We start from the raw sequence: 14540 nt of genomic DNA on the forward strand, positions 1-14540 counted from the left end.
ATAGAAAGTGCAAAGTAGATAAATGAGAGATGGGAATGCCAGTCATTCATTAAACGTTAGAAAGACAAATGTCTTAGGGCCCTAGCCTAGGATGTGAGAGACCTGAGATCAATTGCCAGCTCTGCCACAGACTTCCTGCGTGACTTTGGGCAAGTTCCTTAGGTCCAGATTTTCCAAAGTTATTTAGGTGTCTTAAAAAACACCCAAAAACAAAACAAAAACCAATGGAAAGTAAACACCTTGCACTTTTGAAGATCCCACTAGGTGCCTATCTGCATCTTTAGACATGTAAATACCTTTGGAAATCTGGCTCTTAGCCTCTCTCTGCCTTAGTTTCACATCTGCAAAGCAAAGTACTACACAGTACTTCCCTACCTCATCAGAGGGTTGTGAGGATAAATACATTAGAGACTGTGAGGTGCATACTCTGGTAATGGCGGCCAGATAAGCACCCAAAATAGATTTTTCCTTTAAAAATCCTTGAGACCCTCTGGAACTTTGCTGGGTACTGGGGATGTCCCTCTAACTCTCCTGCAGGAGACTGCAGAGCAGAGCCACTGCATAGATGCTCCTCCAGCCTTCATCGCCCTTGTGATTCCTTTCCCTCTCCACTGAAGGGAGGAGGAAGACAGAAGGGCTAAGGGATCATGGAGTGGTGACTCCTCCAGGCCTCCCCATCCCTCCCCTTCAAGTCCAGAACATATCAATCAGCTAGAGGTTTATGTTCACAGTCTTTTTCAAGATAACCCTCTCATGTTAACTGACCCCTCAAAAGATTTTTTCATCTTAAATTTGACAGTAAAATAAAGGGTTAGAGAAGTTTGTCCACTTGGCAATGACCCATCCACAAAAAGACCTCAAAATTGCATCCAGTTCTCCGGGGGTTTGAAATCTGACTACTTTACTGTATACTAACTACTGACTTCCTAAAGAGATCTTTTATACTGACGTTCAAGTAGTGTACTTTCCGAAGTGCTGGGTACAGTTCTTCCAAGGAATTCTTGTCAGTTGTTCCTACATTGCACCACAGTGAAGCAAGCAGCATTATCCTTTGTTTTGCAGTTTATCTGACATATTTCTTTGCAGTCCAATGAATTACGTAGGAAAAAGCCCAAACAAACTTCATGTTCAATGAAGTCTCCAATTCTTTTCTAAAACTAAAATACAGTAATTTAATGTATTAATCCAAGAGTCCAGATTAGCAATCTTTTATCTTTGCACTATGTAGATATATTAAATATTTATTATTGATAATTGACTGTAGTATCTCTTCAAAGGCACTAACAGAAGGTTTTGAAGTCTCATTCCATACTGCCTAAGGATCAAAATCAAGTTGTAGATTTACAGTGTTGTTTGGCATAGGAGACCAGATTCTTACAACTGTAAGCCTGAAACACCATGTGACACTACTACTGATTCCTGAATACCTTGCACGGGAGATGGCAGAAAAAAGGGAGAGAGGTTACCTTGCATAATGCAAAATTGGCTCGTGCAAACACACACAGTAAGACACAGATACAATGCAAAGTGCTCAGTGCCAAACAGTTTCAAATCTGCCCATATGTTCACATGCAAGATACACAACACGCTGCAAGGAGGCTAGTGCAAGCAAGCCTGTTATATTTATTATTAAATAAATGTCTTTAACATTCATCATTTCAGTTCATATGACCGACCCTCTGCTAGTTTTCAACATAAACTGTGGATTTGTACATTTTAGTGAGTTTGCACTGCATAAGGATACTGAACAGCACTCCCAATGTAGCTACATAAAGTACAACACTTTTCATCAATAGGATTTAATATGAGATTTAAAAACATCTAATATGTTAAATAAAGCCATGGAGTTTTAAAATGGATCACCCATTCAACTACCAACATGAAACATAGTTAACAGAATGACAGTCATGCTAATTTGTAACTCAGTATTTTTCCAATTAACAAGAATACTTAGTACAATTTAAAATAAAGCAGTTCACATTTAACCATCCTTCTGCACTCTGCAACACTTACATGCAATAGTACATTCTGATGACAATCCACTTAACAATTTAATCACAGAAAATTCCATATGAGAGGCGAGTCATTTCTTGTGTAAATCCCCCAAATGTGGAGTCGTCACACTGTACCTGTATCATCTGGCATTCCAGCATTAATTCAGTCGGTGACACAAGAACTACTGCCAGGCATATCACCACTCCAAGTACCTATAATCTGCAAGGAGCACAGTTAAAGCAGCTGTTGAACAAGTGAATTTGAAGAGTACTTCAACAGCCGAGTGAAACTGCAGCGGCGCTCTGCCACTGGAGCTCCTTCCTGAGAGAAATGTGGCAAGGGTCATATGACTCCTGCAGCTCCCACACGTAAACAGGATTATAGCCAAGCACTTACTGCCTGGTAAAAATAGAACTCTACAGAGGCCTCAAAATTCCCACATTCACAGGACATCCATCACTTACAAACAGGCCCAAATATACGTTGGCCTTAGTGCTGTTACCCTTTTTTGACCCAAGCAGCTAGCCAAAAATTCAGGATCTAGTTGGTCATTCCAGTTAGGAGGAGAAATTGGTGACAGTCAGGTATTTCTTTGATGCAGTTTTGCTTATTTACAAAGAATGTACAAAGTCCTGCGTCTCTGAACACAGAAGGAATCAAAGAGCAGGAAACAGCTTCTTTTGCTCACAGCACCAAAAAATATATACTTTTTCGCCTGCACCCCTGGCCCATACATCATGCTTGCAGCTGCTCCTTCAGGCTGTCTGTGTTACTCCCTGCCCTCCATGGTCTACCTTTTATCCACACATACACACACCTACCCACCCTGATCCAAAACAATACGCAGCAAAGCCTTTCCACCCACACAGTCCACAACTGTTCAGTGCATTCACATAACCCTTTTGTCTCAGGTGGGGGCCTGTGACTAACTTGTTCCTACAGTTAAGTTAACTGAAGGGTACATACACCCTCATCAAACTCAGCAAGGTTTTAACTTGACCACTAAGAAGGTTTCACCCAACTCATAACAGCACAGCATTATGCAAACCATAGTACTGTGTGTATCCACCAAGATCACTCTCTACAGCAGATAAAGAACAACAAGGGTTATGAGCTCCGAGTAAAAAGAGAGGAGCAGAACACTTGGACTAAACCTCTAATCAACTTGAGTTTGGGACTGGCTGTGTTTGTGAAATTCATGGCCACAAAGACAACATGGGCTGCGGTTGTTGGCATGAATGGGAAACCTGCAAAACTTCTCCTGTTAGCCAGTATCCCTGCCTCTTCCAAACATGTACACATATACTTCCCAACACCCAGTAGGAACTACCCTAATGTACTCAGGGGGCAGGATGCATAACTAACTCTTCAAGCAGCACTCCGTGCCATTCCGTTCCAGCAGACTTTTTAGGGAGCCACCTGGTATAAAGGGCCTGCTAGGGAAGCTGGTAGAACTCCCTTTTCTCTACACACACACACACACACCAGACACCCTTACTCATGATGAGCAGTACCTTACTTCATGAGTAGTCCCTTTGAAATAAATGGAGCTGCTAGCGGAGTAACTAACTACTGAATATTAGCATAGTGGTGGCATCTTGCCGTAAAGGTTGCTTTTTCTTTATAATTCCTAGAATTCCAGAGGGAGGCTGTGTTCAAAAATCGTCTGGCAACCAGAAATCGATAGTACTATGTGTGAAATAGTACTATAGAAATAGTATTTTTCAATTCACCTCATACAAGTACTGTAGTGCAATCTCTTTATCGTGAAAGTGTAACTTACAAATGTAGATTTTTGTTGTTACATAACTCCACTCAAAAACAAGCCAATGTAAAACGTTAGGGTCTACAAGTCCATTCAGTCCTATTTCTTGTTCAGCCGATCGCCAAGACAAAAAAAGTTTGTTTACATTTACGGGAGATATTGCTGCCTGCTTCTTATTTACAATGTCACCTGAAAGTGAGAACAGGCATTCACAGGGCACCGTTGTAGCTGGCATCACAAGATATTTACGTGCCAGATGCGCTAAAGATTCATAGGTCTCTTCATGCTTCAACCACCATTCCAGAGGACATGGGTCCATGCTGGTGACGGGTTCTGCTAGATAACGATCCAAAGCAGAGCAGACTGACGCATGTTCATTTTCATCATCTGAGTCAGATGCCACCAGAAGGTTGATTTTCTTTTTTGTCTATTTTTAGAAATCTTACACTGGTACCTTCTTTGCGGTTTGTCAAATCTGCTGTGAAAGTGTTCTTAAAACGAATATGTGCTGGGTCATCATCTGAAACTGCTATAACATGAAATATATGGCAGAAGGCAGGTAGAACAGAGCAGGAGACATACAATTCTCCCCGAAGGAGTTCAGTCACAAATTTAATTAGCGCATTTTTTTTCCAAGATCATCATCAGCATGGAAGCATGTCCTCTGGAATGGTGGTTGAAGCATGACGAGACCTATGAATCTTTAGCGCATCTGGCACGTAAGTATCTTGTGACGCCAGCTACGACGGTGCCCTGTGAATGCCTGTTCTCACTTTCAGGTGACATTGTAAATAAGAAGCAGGCAGCAACATCTCCCGTAAATGTAAACAAACTTTTTTTGTCTTGGCAATCAGCTGAACAAGAAATAGGACTGAATGGACTTGTAGGCCCTAAAGTTTTATATTAGCTTGTTTTTGAGTGCAGTTATGTAAACAAACAAACAAAAAATCTACATTTGTAAGTTACACTTTCACGATACAGGGATTGCACTATAGTACTTGCATGCGGTGAATTTAAAAATACTATTTCTTTTGTTTCATTTTTACAGTGAAAATATTTGTAATAAAAAATAACAATATAAAGTGAGCACTGTACACTTGGTATTCTGTATTGTACTAGAAATCAATATATTTGAAAATGTAGAAAAACATCCAAAAATATTTAATAAAGTTCAATTGATATTCTATTGTTTAACAGTGCAATTAATCACAATTTATTTTTTAATCGCAATTAATTTTTTTGAGTTAATCTCTTGAGTTAACTGCGATTAATCGACAAAATATATGCCATTACTATTTAGGTCAATCTGTCTTGGTAAGTTTCTAGACATTATTTTATCAATGAATGAATGAATGGCATTTAAAAAAAAACAAAAAACCTAAAAACAAAACAACACCCCCATCCTTCATATATACACAGTACCTATATAATTATGATTAACCACTGGGAATAAATTACCAATGGTTGTGGTGGATTCTTCATCACTGACAATTTTAAAATCAAGATTAGATGTTATTCTTAAAAACATGCTCTAGTTCAAACAAAAATTAATTCAGAGAAATCCTATGACTTGTAATACAGGAGGTCAGACGAGATTATCCCAGTGGTCCCTTCTGGTTTTTTAATCTATGAATGTGTGATCGAGAAAAAGGACATTTCTTGACATCCTGGTAGGAACAGCTGATAGTTCTTAGATACTGCAGAAATCCCAGTGCACTAGATGGAAATGAGAAATTCTAACAAAGGGAGAAGCCCCTTGAAAATGTTTCCCTTTGATATATTATTTACAGGAAATATCCATGATTTCATCAGTTATTAATGGAAACAGAGTAAAGCATATTGTTTTGTTAGTCCAATACTGACTGCAGGGAATAGAACAACTGTTATCACAGAATCACAGAAGATTAGGGTTGGAAGAGGCCGCAGGCAGTCATCTAGTCCAACCCTATGCTCAAAGCAGGACCAACCCCAACTAAATCATTCCGGCCAGGGTTCCTGGCTCCTTGTTTTGTCATCTGCTACCACTGAGAACAGCCTAGCTCCATCTTCCTTGGAACCCCCGTTCAGGTAGTTGAAGGCTGCTATCAAATCCCCCCCTCACTTTTCTCTACTGCAGACTAAATAAGCCCAGTTTCCTCATCTTCTCCTCATAAGTCATGGGCCCCAGCCCCCTAATCATTTTCGTTGCCCTCCACTGGACTCTCTTCAATTTGTCCACATCCTTTCTGTAGTGGGGGGCCCAAAACTGGACGCAATACTCCAGATGTGGCCTCACCAGGGCCAAACAGGGGGAATAATCACTTCCCTCGATCTGCTGGCAATGCTTCTACTAATGCAGCCCAATATGCCATTAGCCTTCTTGGCAAAATGGGCATACTGTTGACTCATATCCAGCTTCTTGTCCACTGTAATCCCCAGGTCCTTTTCTGCGGAGCTGCCACTTAGCCAGTCGGTCCCCAGACTGTAGCAGTGCATGGGATTCTTCCGTCCTAAGTGCAGGATTCTGCACTTGTCCTTGTTGAACCTCATCAGATTTCTTTTGGCCCACTCCTCCAATTTGTCTAGGTCACTCTAGACCCTATCCCTACCCTCCAGCATATCTACCTCTCCCCCCAGCTTAGCGTCACCCACAAACTTGCTGAGAGTGCAATCCATCCCATCATCCAGATCATTAATGAAGATGTTGAACAAAACTGGCCCCAGGACTGACCCCTGGGGCACACCGCTTGACACCCGGCTGTTAACTAAACATCAAGCCGTTGATCACTACCCATTGAGCCCAACGATCTAACCAGCTTTCTATCCACTGTATAGTCCATTCATCCAATCCATACTTTTTTAACTTGCTGGAAAGAATACTGTGGGAGACCATATCAAAAGCTTTGCTGAAGTCAAGATATATCATGTCCATCGCTTTTCCCATATCCACAGAGCCAATCAGGTTGGTCAGGCATGACTTGCCCTTGGTGAATCCATGGTGACTGTTCCTGATCACCTTCTTCTCCAAGTGCTCCACAATAGATTCCTTGAGGACCTGCTCCACGATTTTTCGGGGACTGAGGTGAGGCTGACTGGTCTGTAGTTCCCCGGATTCTCCTTCTTCCCTTTTTTAAAGACAGGCACTATGTTTGCCTTTTTCTAGTCATCCGGGACCTCCACCAATCACCACGAGTTTTCAAAGATAATAGCTAATGGCTCTGCAATCACATCAGCCAACTCCCTCAGCACCAATGCATCCAGCCCCATGGATTTGTGCATGTCCAGTTTTCTAAATAGTCCTTAACCTGTTCTTCACCACTGAGGGCTGCTCACCTCCTCCCCATACTGTGCTGCCCAGTGCAGCAGTCTGGGAACTGACCTTGTCTGTGAAGACCAAGGCAAAAAAAAGCATTGAGTACTTCAGCTTTTTCCACATCATCTGTCACTAGATTACCTCCCCCCTTCAGTAAGGGTCCCACACTTTCCCTGACCTTCTTGTTACCCTTTCACATCCCTTGCGAGCCACAACTCCAATTGTGCTTTGGCCTTCCTGATTACACCCCTGCATGCTCAATCGATAATTTTATACTCCTCCTTAGTCATCTGTCCCAGTTTCCACTTCTTGTAAGCTTCCTTTTACAATAATGATAAAGAAAGTCTTGCTGTAAAACAATCTCTCAGCGGTAAACACTTCAGTAAACTGAAACAAGACTGACCTGTCATCTGTAAATTTAGGCAGCCTCTGACTGACAATGGGCTGAAACCAGAACAGCAGAAACAAAAATCCCACCTCCTACCCAGAATTTTTGGGTGTTCAAAATCAGATTCAGGTCCAGATCAGAAAGTTGCAGCTTGAGACCACTTCTGCTTCTGACTGACACAGCGAGTAACTGAACTCACTACCAGGAACAGTTGAATGACATTTATAATTTACCTCATCTCTTTGGTTTTAGAATTATTCAATTTCTAAACTATAATTTATAGTTATATACACACTAGCAGGTAGTAAATGCAGCTGACGTAATTGACTTTAAAATTCTAAGGCAGTATGACTTTATAGTGTTAAATATTTATGTGCTACCGGCACTGGACCATATCCTTCCTCCCATTACGCACATGAGTAGTCCCTTTGAAGTCACTTTGAAGACACTCTGGTTGGACACTGCAGGGGGTTCCAGGATTTGGCCCATTCAGTTTTCCCTGAGACACTTTCAGTTTGGCAGAAATCACTTTGCTAAAGAGCAACACTCAAAAGAACAAAAATTAATAGACAGAAAATGTGTATGAACTTTCAGAAAAAAAATCACCGCTCTTCCCTCTGCTGTCAGCTTCATTTTCTATCAAAAGTCTGAACTGTAAGTAAATAACCTGTATTTAGATATTATACTATGTATGGTGCAGTCAAATAATGAGCTAATTTGTATTTACAATTCTACTTACAACAGCATTTAATGTATGTAATCTTGGAGCCTCCCCCGCAATCTCACAGTGTGGCTACTACAAAGGCAAATCATACTTCAAGAGCTTTAGGGCTGTCAGTGCGGTTTCAGGAAAGCGATGCCACAGAAGTTATTATTCTCCAGGAGCACAGGTGTGGCAGATGTGCCACTGACTCAACTGAACTTGATAGGAAAGAACAGTGCCAACGATACAAACAAGAAAGTTCTTCAAGACACAGCAACAACATTCCTGCATTTGATGAACCATAAAAGTAAGCAGTCAGGGTTATGAACTTAGACTGATTTCACTCATTGAAAAGACTTCTTCAAACCAACCAAGCCAGACACTTTTAATATCCTGACATTAAAAATGAGAGCAATTTACAGGTATGATGAACACCTGCCATATAATCAACACTGCAAAAAAGGACAATCAGCTCAGTTCATTTTCCAATTTGCAGTCAAATCCCGGGCACTGCAGTAATGGCTTCACTGTATCCCTTACCCATCTTTGTTGCAGGATTCACTTAACCAAGGTTACATTGCTCAGTTCGTTGCCTTAATTTTCTTTTTTTGCAGAAGTATCAGTAGATAGTTTAGCAATGAATTTAGGACACTGAAATGCAATTGACTGATGGGAACTCCTTGTCATGGCAGCAGTGGTTTTAAATGATGTAGGGTTTTTTTTAAGTCTGTTCTGAAATAAATTCAGGGGTGAAAGTGAGCCGGTACGGGCCGGTACAGTGTACCGGTAAGAAGCCGGTACTGACCCGTATGCAGCCCATGGTAAAGTGCTGCCGGCCTTTTGGCTCACCCGTCGGCGGCCCTGCTGGTCCATACCAGCAGGACGGCCGACGGGGGGTGGGAGAGGAGAAGGGGCACCAAGGTTAAAGTGCTGCCGCGGCAGTGCTTTAACGTTGCTGCCCCTTCCCCACCCTCGTTGGCAGCTCTGTCGGCAGGGACCCTACCGGTAGGGCTGCCGACGGGTGAGCCAAAAGGGGAATGATGTTAATGTGCCCCCCCAGCCCCGCCCCTTCCGCCCAAGGAGCCGGCCCCCGTGCCGGTAAGAATTTATTATTACTTTCACCTCTGAATAAATTATATCTTTCACACTCACCACATGCAATTCCCCATCTCAACAAAAATGAGTAACAATTAAGGTTTCAAAATATAATGTAACCCTGTGTTCACATGCTCAGAGTTTTCTGCAATATCCATTTGTGAACTGAAGTTTTCCATCCTTGGCCCCTGCTTAGTTATTTTACACTAAAGCAAACTTCCTTCACCACTTGAGCTGGGGGAGAGCGAAACAAGTAAGCTTGTTTTCCCCACTGTAAAAGAAATAAAAGAAATTCTATCAGGTATTTTTGAACAGAGCTAAGTCATAGCACCTCTGCAATAAATAGCCCCCATGTCCTCTTATGCAGGAGGCTGTGTCTTTTTAAGCAGCTGAGTCTGTGTAGCCGTGGATTTCATTAACTTCCTTAGGTCTCCAGCCTATTCAAAACTGGTGTGTATACTCTTTTCACAGCACACTGTTGCAGAGTTCCTCCCACCAGATGCAGCTACTTCTTCCACAGATCTTGATAGTGCCTTTCACAGAGCCTCAGCTCTGGGGTGAATTTCACCCTGTATCAGCTGGAGAACACATTGAAGCTGTATTTATTAGGTGTTTCTCTCTGTGCTCTTTAAGTCATTTCCCTCCATAGTCACTGCACTGCTTCAGATTCACTATCATTTTGAGTTTTACTTCCCTTGCTCTTTTCTTGCATTAAAGATAATCTGACACTTAAATAAATTATTAATAGAAGTGTCATAGGCCTGCCTCTGTGTGTGTGTGTGTGTATATGTGAACATGCCCTATCCCTGATAAAAAAAAATAATCTTCATTTAAGAATTGCCAAGGATGGAAAATCAACCACACCCAATAGTGAATTGTTCCATTGGTTAATTACCTCCATTAATCTGAATTTGGGTAGCTTCAACTTCCACTCATTAGATCTTGTTATACCTTTGTCTGCTAGACTGACAAGGCCTGTTTTATCAAAATATTTTTCCCCATGTAGGTACTTATAGATTGTGATCAAGTCACCCCTTAACCTTGTCTTTGTTATGCTAAACAGATTGAATTCCTGGAGTTTATTGCATGTTTTCTAATTCTTTAATCATTTTATGCTGGTTCCTGTTCCCTTCTTCAATTTGATTTACTGGAATGTAAGATCTTTGCTCTTTAGTTATCATTGTTACAGTTACCATTCAGTAACTGTGGTCCCGTTGTTCCAGACATGTGCACATACAGGAGACAGAAGGACCTTACAAGATGGACAATTGTGGTAGAGAAAACACAGCCATAGAGAGGGTAAGTGACTTGCCTAACGTCTCAGAATAGGTAAGTGGCAGAACCAGGAATACAATCTGGTCTGCTGACTCCCAGTGACTTATCTATTAGACTATACTTTCTCTCTTGAGGGCATCAGACAAGGATCTTATTTATTCTGGAGCTTAGACCCATTTGGTTATCCTACCATACTTGCAAGATGGTGTTCAACCTTGCCAGTAAGCTTAGTCCTTAGGCATACAGGCTAAAAGCCCACCCACATGGACTGATTGTAAAAGTCTTGCAAGTCATATGTTAGGTCCAACAATAGTAACAGTGTCTCTTGAAGACTAGGCCAAGAAAGTTTACATCTGAAAGTCTGGTTACTAGTCATTCTAGAGTAGGTTGAAAATACCATAGCAGAACAATTAGACCCTGTCAAAAGCCAGTCTGCACAGAAGAGAGCACTCATGCTGAAGGGAAAAATGCATCTGTGATTGTCCAAACAGGTAAGCTCTGAAAATTCACTTGCAGAGAAGCATTCCTCGTCATGTACACGACAATGAAACATACATGGGAACTGTGTTAATTATAATTTGCATACCACTCATCTACAGAAAACTGACATCACCTGTGGCTTTTGCAATATGGGGGCCCAGTGTAAGTATACCATAGTTTGCATCATGATTTTATGAAGCAGTAGATCTTAAAATCTGGGACTAGATTGAGAGTTTACTCTCTGCCCTGAGTAAGGGGCTGTGCTGACCTCAGAAGTAATTGTGACTCAGCAGGTCACAATTCCTTCCCTGATCCGCAATTACTGTTGGGAAAAAAGGAACTTACTGCAGTCCCCCTAAAGGTGCAGTTTACCTTGCCCATTATGTGAGCCCTGCTCTGCTGGCGAGCAGGGTGGATGGAGCCCATACTCTGCAAACTCCCACTCACGTGCAGAGGGAAATAAACAGAGAGGAGGAGTGGTTCTCCACACTTTACCCAAGAAGGTCTTACTTGGCTGAGTGAAGGAGGGGAGAGTCGAATGCCCTTTTACTCAATTGAGTGGCTAAATAGGATAAGAGAACAACCTAGCTTAACAGTGATTCAGTATGAAGAAATGATAGGGTGAAGTTACAGCCTGCTTAGCCTTTAGAGAGCCTTTTATATTGATGGTACATACAGCATATCAATAACCCTCACAAATGCACGTGCTGCAAGGAGAAATTTGCTGAACCTATGAAACTGAGAAGGATAGTCAGTACAAAATAGGAAAGAGATTGGATCAAAGGAGACCTGGTCAAATGGGGTTATGGGCTGACAAGCGCAATTTAGTGCCAAGTAATGAGGATAAGGGAAACAATTAACAAAAGAGATTATTTCCTAAAAGGTCAGGCACTACAAGACACTCATCAGGGAAAGGATTTGACAGCAATAGCAGGAGAGAAACTAAACCCATCTGCTGAATATCTGGCAGTAAATCAGCAAAGCTAACAGGCTAATGGGATGTAATGTGTTAATGGAAGGCATAACATAAGTGATTCCAATGGCACTGTTCAAAGCACTGGTGCAATAATATCTATAGTCATGAGCACAGACTTTGATTCCATTTTATAAACGAGATAGTGAAGAGGCAGAGTGAGCACATGGGCAGTCAGCTGGGATGTTCAAAGTTCTACACAGTAAGCAAAGAATTTAGGAATCTACATCCGTTCAAAACCAGTATGACTTCGGTATATATGTGATCATGAAGGGTGTAGAAAAGGTGGCAGGCTCTGTAAAAACAGTAAGACTATTTTGAGAATGTTTTTTACATGGAGGGAAATTAATGTGCAGAATAGATGGCTAAAGGGTATGGTTGAAGAAGCAAATGTGATTATTCATAAAGAACTAGATGCTAGCTCTCCATTGGTCCACACACATTAAGTCAACTGGAGTTTTGCCTTTGAAAAAAAAAGTCAATGGCAAGTTAGGACCCTTAAATAGACAATAAAAAACAAGCTACTAGCTATCTAATCAGATGGACTTAAATAAACTTTGCAGCCTTCTTCTGTCCTTGAATGTTATGTAGATATTCCTGTAATTCTGCTGTTTTGAGCTACCCATGCCCCAAGAATAGCAGATGCTCGTAAGTACCAGATTCTACAGACAAAAAGCATCTAATTGCATTGTCCCCCTCAAGTGTTTTTTCTAGAAACTAATTTAAGAGAGCACACAAATCAATCAATAAATCAGAAAAATTGTGGATTAAGAGACCTGGTGACAAATGCAAAGTCAGGACACAGCATACTGCTTGTTTTGCAAAACTTCTTTCTTTATAAAGGGATATAGCTGAAAAACAAAAAGAAAAGGAGTACTTGTGGCACCTTTGAGACTAACCAATTTATCTGAGCATAAGCTTTCGTGAGCTACAGCTCACTTCATCGGATGTGAAAAACAGCAGGCCAGATCCTCAATTTGTGTAACTGAAGCAACATTGATTTACACTAGCTGAGGAAATGGCCAAGTATGTATGTTGGGCAGACTCAAGTCTGCTCCCATTGAAATCAATGACAAAAATCTCATTGTTCAAATGGGAGCAACTCCACGCCCTAATAATTTTTAAAATATAAACCATTTCTGATCTCAGTAGTTGTATTTTCTTATTACTTTGCTACAAAGTTTAAACGGTTCCCTATTTTGCTGTGGCTACTGTTTTCCCTCAGCTCCATCTTAAGTGAAATAATGCCTATGGGCACACTCAAGTACCAAGAAACAAAATCTAGAAATATTTGTCCTCACAGCTGTTTAAATAAAGCAGTATTCCAGCCGTACAAGCATGAGTTTCAAACAGACTAGTTTCTGGAATTATTAGCTCTCCCTTTTTAGGAACCAATTAGAAATAGAGGTAAAATGGCATGATCTCTTTAAATTACTAATTGGTGTCTCCACAGAGGTCAAGGTGAACCTGAAATAATCAAAATATTAGAACTACAGAAAGATACTAATACCATCCAGTAATTTGTCTGTAAAAGCCTATGTGGAAGCCACACAAAGCCCTGAAGCAGCAGACTAACATTTGCAATATGTCCTAATATAGCAAATGCTAACAATGCAAACCACATAAAAATGTGGAATCAAATAACTCCTTTCCATGGCAAAAGTACAAAAGTTATGTAACAGGAGTGCCAGGATAAAGGTGTGGAAACACTGACTCACTCTCTCCTCAGTGGTCTTGTGGAAGGAGGTGGTCATGGCATGGAACTGCGTGGAGCTTGAGGGACTTGGGTACTGTGACCCAACTTTATATATTACTGGTCATCTGCATATCCTTCGAAGACCCTGCATGGTGTCAAGTATCAGGGGGTAGCCGTGTTAGTCTGTATCCACAAAAACAACAAGGATCTGGTGGCACCTTAAAGACTAACGGATTTATTTGGGCATAAGCTTTCGTGGGTAAAACTCCACTTCTTCAGATGCATGGAGTGAAAATTACAGATACAGGCATTATATAATGACATATGAAGGGAAGGGAGTTACCTCACAAGTGGAGAACCAGTGTTGACAGGGCCAATTTGATCAGGGTGGATGTAGTCCACTCCCAATAATAGATGAGGAGGGGTCAATTCCAGGAGAGGCAAAGCTGTTTTTGTAATGAGCCAGCCACTCCCAGTCCCTATGCAATTTGCTCCAATCCCTCAGACAGAGACAAACACCTACAAGATCTTTATCAAGCATTCTTAAAACTACAATACCCACCTGGGGAAGTGAGGAAACAGACTGACAGAGCGAGACGGGTATCCAGAAATCACCTACTACAGGACAGGCCCAACAAGGAAAACAACAGAACGCCACTGGCCATCACGTACAGCCACCAGTTAAAACCTCTCCAGCACATTATCAACGATCTACAACCTAACCCGGAAAACAATCCCTCACTCTCACAGACCTTGGGAGGCAGGCCAGTCCTCGCTTACAGACAGCCCCCCAACTTGAAGCAAATACAAGCAACTACACACCACACCACAGAAACACTAACCCAGGAACCAATCCCTGTAGCAAACCTCATTGCCTA

General features: G+C 41.5%; 1 protein-coding gene across 6 annotated transcripts in view; it reads right to left on the bottom strand.

Annotated features, from left to right (window-relative positions):
- ABLIM2 (actin binding LIM protein family member 2) overlaps positions 1-14540 on the bottom strand; it is a 214243-nt gene that overhangs the window by 166016 nt on the left and 33687 nt on the right. For 4 of the 6 annotated variants that reach the window (XM_074951750.1, XM_074951752.1, XM_074951746.1 and 1 more), the window contains exon 1: positions 2014-2104. The exons of 1 other annotated variant lie outside the window; for it this stretch is intronic. In XM_074951750.1, coding sequence (XP_074807851.1) covers positions 2014-2071 — 58 coding nt within the window. In that variant the 5' untranslated portion in view covers positions 2072-2104. Of the gene's footprint in view, positions 1-2013; positions 2105-2129; positions 2290-14540 lie in introns of those variants that run through there. One more of the 6 variants, XM_074951748.1, reaches the window with a different exon arrangement.

The sequence above is a fragment of the Natator depressus genome, chromosome 4 (genome assembly GCF_965152275.1).
Source record: "Natator depressus isolate rNatDep1 chromosome 4, rNatDep2.hap1, whole genome shotgun sequence".
NCBI classification, from domain to species: Eukaryota; Metazoa; Chordata; order Testudines; family Cheloniidae; genus Natator; species Natator depressus.